Source organism: Rhincodon typus, chromosome 23 (assembly GCF_021869965.1).
Source record: "Rhincodon typus isolate 14 chromosome 23, sRhiTyp1.1, whole genome shotgun sequence".
Classification (NCBI taxonomy): domain Eukaryota; kingdom Metazoa; phylum Chordata; class Chondrichthyes; order Orectolobiformes; family Rhincodontidae; genus Rhincodon; species Rhincodon typus.
Window position 1 is genome coordinate 6,701,829 of NC_063354.1, and position 9,120 is coordinate 6,710,948.

Below are 9,120 nucleotides of genomic sequence, written 5' to 3' on the forward strand. Positions count from 1 at the left end.
AATCACTTTTTAATCAAACTGCATTTAAACTTCTCCAGAAAATAAAACTTTGCAACCTGCATTTCAACACAAAATGTTTGTTCCCCCTCCCTCCCAGAGAGAAAAAAATTGAAATGTGGTCCGTCGTGTGAAATGCTTGGACCATCATAGTGTGCGGTATTGTCTCCTTATTTAAGGAAGGGTATCTGGAAGCTGTTCAGAGAAGACTTATTAGATGAATACCTGAAATGGATGGGTTCACTTATGTGGAAAGATTAGACAGGCAATTTATTTGCTGGAGTATGGAAGAGCAAGAATTGATTGAAACATTATAGGGTATGAACAGCAGTACTGTGGAAAGGATATTTCTGAGAGAATTTGGAACTAGGAGTCTCTGTTCAAAAATTAAGAGTTGCCAATTTAAGGCAGAAATTTTTTCTCATAAAGTTGAGTATCTTTGGAACGTAGTGTAATCAGAGTCTTGGAATCATTTCAAGGCAAAACACACTTTTCGTCATTTATATAAATAATTTAGATGTGAATATAGGAGGTACAGTTAGTCAGTTCATAGGTGATGCTAAAATTGGAGGTTACCTCAGAGTACAATGGGATCTTGATCAGATGGGCCAATGGGCCAAAGAGATGGAGTTTCATTTAGACAAATGTGAGGTGCTGCATTTTGGAAAGGCAAATCAGGGTAGGACTTATACACTTCATGGTAGGCTCCCGGGGAATGAACAAAGAGACCTTGGAGTGCAGGGTCATGGTTCCTTTTAAGTGGAGTCACAGTTAGATAAGATAGTGAAGCATGCATTTGGTATGCTTGCCTTTATTGGTCAGTGTATTGTGTATAGGAGTTGGGAGGTCATGTTGCAAATGTACAGGACATTGGTTAGGCCACTTTTGGAATACTACGTGCAACTCTGGTCTCCCTGCTATAGGAAGGATGTTGTGAAATTTGAAAGGGTTCAGAAAAGATTTACAAGAATGTTGCTAGGGTTTGGAGAGTTTGAGCTATAGGGAGAAGCTTAATAGACTGGGGCTATTTTCCCTGGAATGTCAGAGCCTATGGGGTAACCTTATAGAGGTTTATAAAATCATGAGGGGTGTGAATAGGGTAAATAGACAAGGTGTTTTCCCCAGGGTGGGGGAGTCCAAAACTACAGGGCATAGGTTTAAGGTGAGAGGGGAAAGATTAGAAAGGGACCTAAGCAGCAACTTTTTCACACAGGGTGGTGCGTGTATGGAATAAGCTACCAGAGGAAGTGGTGGAGGCTGGTACAATTACAACATTTAAAAGGCATCTGGATGGGTATGTGAATAGGAAGGGTTTAGAGGGATATGGGCCAAATGCTGGCAAATGGGACTAGATTTATTTGGGATATCTGGTCGGCATGAACGAGTTGGACCAAAAGGTCTGTTTCCATCCTGTACATCTCTATGACATTATGACTCTAAGTAGATGGATTCTTGATAAGCATGTGGATGAAACTTTACCTTAGACAAGTGGGAATGTGAAGTAATCTGATCAGCGATGATTTTATTGAATTCAATCTTTCTTTTCTTCTTTTTGACCTCATTTGATTCTGTTTCACACATTCCAACTTGCCTTCTTCCTCAGTTGTTGCTTTCTCATATTCCTTAATTCTGTTTGATCAAGGAGAATCATGATTGGTTTCCAGATAAATGTTTTCTTCTATAGAAATATTATTTTTTAAAAATCAGATTTTATTAATGCCATGGAAAGCCCAACAACAGTGTTTTCCTTAAGTTCTAGCTGCTCCAATGATATTTGTAAGTAATACCATAGAGTTGCTCAGTTGTAAATAGTTGTGTTTTCTCAATGCCCAAGAGTCATTCTGGTGCTGGAAGTCTTTACACATGTACTGAGGATCAAAATTGGCCCACTTGTAGCATTGTTTTATCAGTTTGGTCAGCTCTGTAGATCTTGAGCTGGTCTGAAGTTGCACACTCTTACACAGTTTACACTGACAATAGCTTCAATTTAGCTCCACTAGCAAATATTCTTGGAATCTCTAATACCAGAAATAACAATGATAATCTTTTAACAGAATTGATGTTCCTATAAAAATTAGAGTTCTTTAAACTCATGTATGCTTTCACTTAGACTTTTCTATCTCTTACAATTTAGTGTAGAAAATAAATCAAAAAATGCATTTCATTGTAAGACCATACCTTTATTTGGCAGAAATATATTTAAAAAGATAAGCTCTTCTCTGTAAACTGAAAACAGCATTTTTTGTTGTTGTAGGTGACATGATATACAGTTGCACCACTCTAACTAGCTTAATAGAAGTATTATCCTAGAATTTGATCACCTTTTAAGTTTTGGTTGTCGTTACTTTCTCTCATTCATTGCCTCAAAAGGTTGGAGGATTGCTGTGTGATGGAATTATTGAATCATAACACTTAGGGAAAATGTGTGATTTGTGACCTGATTAAATTGCCACATCAAACAGGTGAAAGATAAGTAATTCACAAATTATTTTACTGAGGGAAACTCCAAGTTCCAACTAAGACGCAGTCCTTCCATTTCCTGGTTATGATTCATTCTTCGCATTTTTCTATCTGAGTGCTCACATTCTGTACAATGTTACTTGATTTTCTCAGGTATGATGAAATCTTTGCATTTTTCTATCTGAGTGCTCACATTCTGTTACATTCTGTACAATGTTACTTAATTTTCTCTTTTGCAGGTATGATGAAATGGGTGTAATATTCACAATTGTCATCAGTGACACCACACTGGAGAATGGCTTAGTACAACTCAGGAACCGAGATACTGCTATTAAAGAACTGGCTCACATTTCAGAAGTGAGAGATTTTCTCACCAAGTACATTCAAGAATCTTGAAAAATGGCTATACATTTCCAGTAGTGTGTATATGGATGAAGAAAAGTGTACTCATAATTAACCAGGCTTATAATAATGTCAATTATCTGAATGTTGAGTAACTGAACTGAAGCAATTTGAATTTCAGTGATGAGATTGCAAATTACCATTCAGCAGACTCTGATACTTGTAGCTGCTCTTTCTTATGGCAAACAATCTTGGTTATGCAATATTTATTGATATTCAACCAATGCTAGCTCCTGAGAGGTGTCTTATTATACTGTAGATGACTCCAGTTTTTTTCTTGGCCTTCTTGTGCTAATCATCTTTCTGTGTATGTCACACTGCTTCGTGGTGCAGTGTATCATTTATTTAACGAAATATTCTGGTAAATTTTCATGTTAAATCAAACATAAACAGGTTGATGGATGACAAAACCGTGATGATAATGAATGTTAACACACTTATAATGTGCTGAATCTTGAATTAGAATTATGACATTAAAATCCCTCATCAGATCTGCTGGTATTATAGTTGCACAACTTCGAAAATTGGATAAAACTATCTCTCTTGGCGATCCTTTGGATATACAAGTGGGGTCTACAAATTTTGAACCTGTAACCTTTTAGTTTTATTTATTCTTTTACAGGATATCGCTGCTGCTGGCAAGGCCAGCATTTGTTGACCATTTTGAATTGCCCTTGAACTGATTTAGTAAACCAGTTTTGCAATGTCAAATTTAATACATTGTAAAGGAGGTTCAATTTAATTTTCTCATCTGAAATTTTCATGCTCATCACTCTCAAGTATATTTTCTTGGGTCTGACAAATAATGTAACAAGAATGTTGAATATTACTTGCCATTTTGAAAAGGTTATAAATTTAAAAAGCCATTATCATGAGTAGAGACTGTGAATTATGTACTTTAAATATTTAGCGAACATGTTGGTCTCTACATTGGCACAGGTGAAGTTGTAAAATTTACACACTAATTGGATTAATCAGGGGAGATGGTGTTATGGTGGTAACATCAGAGCAGCATGCTGGCTCAGTGCTTAGCACTGCTGCCTCACAGCACCAGGGACCCAGATTTGATTCCAGCCTCGGGCAACTCTCTAATGGGTTTCCTCTGGGTGGTCTGGTTTCCTCCCACAGTCCCAGATGTGCAGGTTAGGTGAATTAGCCTTGGGAAATGCAGGGTTACAGAGTTGGAGCTGGGGGAGGGGGATGGTCTTCAGAGGGGTGGAGTGGACCCGATGGGCCAAATGGCCTGCGTCCACACTGTAGGGATTCTGTGATCACTGGACTGATAATTCAGAGCCTAGGGCCATCGCAGCTGTATATAAAATCCAGAATTGAAAGCTAGTCTCTGTAATGGTGACTATGAAATCATGATTGATCCTCATTTTAAAAAAGATTGTTTCACTAATGTCCTTACTTGGTCTGGCTTACATGTCATTGCCACAGCAATGTGATTGACCCTTAACTATTCTCTGAAATTGCCTATTAAGCCATTCAGTTCAAGGACAATAAGTAACTGATGGGCTTTCCAGTGGCACACATCCTAAGAAGGAATTAAGAAATTAATAAAGAACCATCTTTGCTTTGTGCATATATCTGTACTGAGTGGAGTTAAAGGATATAAGTTGCTATAATCTTTATTCTTCTCGCTTTTGAATCGTCTCAAACTTCAAATGTGTTGAATAATGATATGTTCATAAAGGTAGAGAGAGGGAAAAGTCAAACATTTCAGTTGTTCCTGCATCCCTAACCGTATTTCTGAAGATCTAGGAGCTACTTATCTCCACACATTGGGCAGTGGTAACAATGAGGACAATGCAAACATTTTTAAGCAGAAGTATGACTTGACAGATCAGATGACTTCTTATTGATTCAGCTATGATAAGCAATAATTGTGTGTATTTTTATGTATGTGGGTTCTCCATTTGAATTCATTCAGTTTTTATTTTGGGAGGCTGAAAAGTGTACTTTATAAATTCTATGAAGTAGTAAAGCTTTAACTGATTTATTAATAACATAATGAATGTAACATTCTTCCTTAACTTGCACACTATTAGAAAAGACCCTCCAATTAAAATTCAAGACAGTGCAGTAGGCCTAACCTCTGGCATGTTCTCCCCACATACTTCCTATTTCTTAGTCACTGTCTATTTTCTATGTTCCTCGTTGCAAAACAAAATTAACTTCACTTAGAGTCATAGAGCTGTACAGCATGGAAACACCCTTCGGTCCAAGCTGACCAGATATCCTAAATTAATCTAGTACCGTTTGGCCAATAACCCTCTGAACCCTTCCTATTCATGTACCCATCCAGTTGCCTTTTAAATATAATTGTACCAGCCTCCTCCACTTCCTCTGGCAGCTCATTCCATACGTGCACCACCCTCTGCCAGTAGGGGTCCCTTTTAAATCTTTTCCCTCTCATCTTAAACCTATGCCGTCTAGTTTTGGATTCCCCTACCCTAGGGAAAAGACTTAACTATTCACCCTATCCATGCCCCTCATAATTTTATAAGGTCACCCCTCAGCCTGTAATGCTTAAGGGAAAATAGCTCGAGTCTGTTCAGCTTCTCCCTATAGCTCAAACTCTCCAACCCTGGCAACATCCTTGTAAATTGTTTCTGAGCCCTTTCAAGTTTCACAACATCCTTCCTATAGCAGGGAGACCAGAATTGCACGCAGTATTCCAAAAGTGGCCAAACCAATGTCCTGTACAGCTGCAGCATAACCTTCCAACTCCTTTAGTCAATGCACTAACCAATAAAGGGAAGCATACCAAACCCATTCTTCATTATCCAGTCTACTTGGGTCTCCACTTTCAAAGAACTATGACTCTGCACTCCCAAGGTCTCTTTGTACAGCAGCACTCCTGATGACCTTTTCATGAAGTGTATAAGTCCTGCACTGATTTGCCTTTCCAAAACGCAGCACCTCACATTTATCTAAATTAAACTCCATCTGCTACTTTTTGGCCCATCTGCTCAAGGTCCCGTTGTACTTTGAGTTAACCTTCTTGTCTGTCCACTACACCTCCAATTTTGGTGGCATCTGCAAACTAGATACCTCCTATGTTCACATCCAAATCATTTTGTATAAATGACAAAAAGCAGTGAACCTAGCACTGATCCTTGTGGCACACTGATGGTCATAGGTCTCCAGTCTAAAAAGCAACCCTCCACCACCACCCTCTGTTTCCTACCTTTTGAGCCAGTTCTGTATCCAAGTGGTTAGTTCCTCCTGTATTCTATGTGATCTAACATTGTTAACCAGTTTACCATGCAGAACCTTGCCAACTGCATTACTAAAGTCCATTTAGATCACGTCCACCGCTCTGCCTTCATCAATCCTCTTTATTACTTCTTCAAAAACTCAAGTTAGTGAGACACAATTTCCCATGCACAAAACTATATTGACTATCCCTAATCAGCCTTTCCAAATACATGTAAATCATGTCCCTCAGGATCCCTTCCAACAGCTTGTCCACCACTAACGTCAGCCTCACCACTCTATAGTTCCCTAGCTTTTCCTTACCGCCTTTCTTAAAATTGGCACCACATTAGCCACCCTCCAGTCTTTCGGCACCTCACCTGTGGCTATCAATGATAAAAATATCTCAGCAAGGGGCCCAGCAATCAATTCCCTAGCTTCTTGACTGAACAACTTTGACATGTTCTGAGGATGCAAATTGCTCTGTTTTTCTTAGAGTATATGTTAGCATTTGTAGTCTGATTCAAGTGGAATTTTTCTTTTACTTTTTGATCTTGGTTTTCTTTTCATTCTTGCCGATGTACCAATTTTTGGATGCAAGTCACGTTTTTGTCAACCTTTGAGTCTAAATTTTTTTGACACAATAATGCTTTGTACCATTTTCAGCTGCAGCCTAGTTTTATAACTGAAGAACTCATTCTATACACTTTATGCCTGTAGCAAATTTCAAAAATTGTTGAATGGTCCTTGTGAGCAGAATTACTTCCTGTGCTGTTATAATTTTGAAAGCTTTTTCACTGTCAGGCACTTCTAAGGTTTTTTTTTTTAAACAATTATTTCTTGAAGCTAATATTTAATTGTGTCAGGGCCATCTAAAATGAAACACTACACCTTTTAAAAATGCTATAGACTGAAGCAAAATGTCTTGGTTAATTGAATAGCTGACATTGATTTGACACTAGTATACAGTATGTTAAATCCCACTGAGGAAGGGTCACCGGACCTGAAAAGTTAACTCTGTTTTTTCTGCTGCCAGACCTGCTGGGCTTTTCCAGCAACTTTGTTTTTGTTCTTGATTTACAGCATCTATAGTTCTTCGGTTTTTAAATCCCATTGGCATTTGATTACGTTTATTTGCTGGTATGCTTTTGGTGGTTCTGGCTCATTCTGCCAGAGCTTGAATGGTAAAGGAAAAGATTTTGGTGCTGATGAAATATTTTAGTCCCTTCAGCATCTACTATAGAAGTGCAAATAAGATGTATTGGAAGTTGATGACCAGTGAGAGTGAGCTAAGTAAGATTTTGGTTGTTTCTGAGAAAATTCCACAGTCTGCACTAGCGCAGTCATTGAGATGACCGATTCAAACATTGTGGCATTCGTACTTAGATAATTGGATTGGATACTCTGCGTTAGGTTACTGAAATTGTTGCTAGCCCCTGTGTTAGCACATGCCAAGAAATGCAGCATTATATGAGGTGTCATGTTGGATCATTTTAAATAAACCTTTTGTTCAATGTTTTTGATAATCTGTCATACAGAATGAATTATGGCAGGGGTTGAAAGTTTATTAAAGAACAGTAGATGCTGTAAATCAGAAACAAAAGAAAATTGCTGGAAAAGTTCAGCATGTCTTGCAGCATCTGTGGAAAGAATTCAGAGTTAACGTTTCAGATTGAGTGACCCTTTCTCAGAACTGATGAAAGTATATTGTTGCACCTAATAAATGGTCCACGACTGTCAATGACATGAACCAACTACATATTTTCAGTATAGTGTGATTCATGAGACTATTCAAAATAACCTGAAGTATCCTACAGCCATTTCAAAAAAAAAAATTTGCTGCTGTTTGAAACAAGAATATCTGCAATAGTGGAAACTTCCTTCTTGGAAATGTTAAGATGTTTAGAGCTGGCAATGGACATTGTGCCAACTTGCATGTTGTTGGTTTGCATTCCATTTAGAGATTAAAATGGCCACAAGCCACATGTTCAAGATCTGAAACTTTGATTCAATTCCTGCTCTTCAAAAGCTTTGTTCAAGGAGCAAATTGTGAATCACTTTGGGAATTTGTAAAAGTATTCAAGCCATTGGGGCAGTACTGGGTAAATACTGTTTTCAACATGGTTTCCCTTGGAAAGGAAGTGAAATACTTTCTTCAGCAATTGGAGATGCAGAAGGAAAGCCATTTGTTTCCCTATTGCCTTTAGCTGTCGCTCCCACATTCATCCTAACTAGTCTATAGAAAGAGGTAATCATTTTCAGATGTCAGTAGAGATGCTGTACTTTACTTTCTATTACTTTCAGAGATCACTTCTGAAATTCAACACTGCAGTCTTTGGATTTGCACGTTTACAGTGCTTGGTACTGTCCCTCAGCAATTTGACTATTCTGGGTGTACATGCCTACCTGCAGTTCCTAGTGTATGTGAACAGGTGCAAGATTTTGTTATGAAACAAAGAACTGTTATGAGGCTCTTGCAAGCTCTGGACATGGGAGACTCCATGGACAGCAAACTGACCATGACATCATGGTACAGAGAGCCATTCAACTGAGGGAAATAAATTGGATGAAAGTACGGATAGGAGACAATGTAATTGGTGGCTGTGGAGGCTTATTTGCAATCTTGAGCACAAGATTGTCACCTGCCCAAGTTTAGGGTTAAGGGCATCTTAGGGCTGGAGAGGAACTTGGATTGGAGGTGAGGGAAAGTATTTTTAAGACTGAGAATAAATTTTAAATGACTTTCAACATCTGTACTGACAATTCAAGTATGTTGATTTGTTCTGAAGTAAATTTCCTATTATGAGCCTTTTCTTTTGCATTATAGAATATGATGTCTGACTCACTAGGCTTCTCCGAATTCTGTTTCTAATTTTGATTAAACATATTGATCTAAAACCACATTTACTGATACCCTCATACACTGGTGACTTTTTAAAATTCTGTTGTAATATAAAAAATTACTTCTGTATTTGGAAAAAACCTATAGGCATTTTGGCCTTGGCCAGTGCGTCTTAGCTACTACTCTTAGTAACTACTCTTAGCTAAGATGCACTGGCC

At 38.1% G+C, this 9,120-nt stretch overlaps 2 protein-coding genes across 7 annotated transcripts in view; one reads left to right on the forward strand and one right to left on the reverse strand.

The window, feature by feature from the left end:
* Positions 1-5,087, forward strand: part of polg2 (polymerase (DNA directed), gamma 2, accessory subunit) — a 40,662-nt gene extending 35,575 nt beyond the window's left edge. For all 5 annotated transcript variants that reach the window (XM_048610969.1, XM_048610971.1, XM_020533495.2 and 2 more), the window contains exon 9: positions 2,697-5,087. In XM_048610969.1, the coding sequence (XP_048466926.1) occupies positions 2,697-2,853 (157 nt within the window). In that variant the 3' untranslated portion in view covers positions 2,854-5,087. The remainder of the gene's footprint in view (positions 1-2,696) is intronic.
* LOC109917392 (platelet endothelial cell adhesion molecule-like) overlaps positions 1-9,120 on the reverse strand; it is a 106,323-nt gene that overhangs the window by 12,564 nt on the left and 84,639 nt on the right. For both annotated transcript variants that reach the window (XR_007264593.1, XR_007264594.1), the window contains exon 17: positions 1,477-1,626. The gene's annotated coding sequence lies outside the window, so the exon portion shown is untranslated. The remainder of the gene's footprint in view (positions 1-1,476; positions 1,627-9,120) is intronic.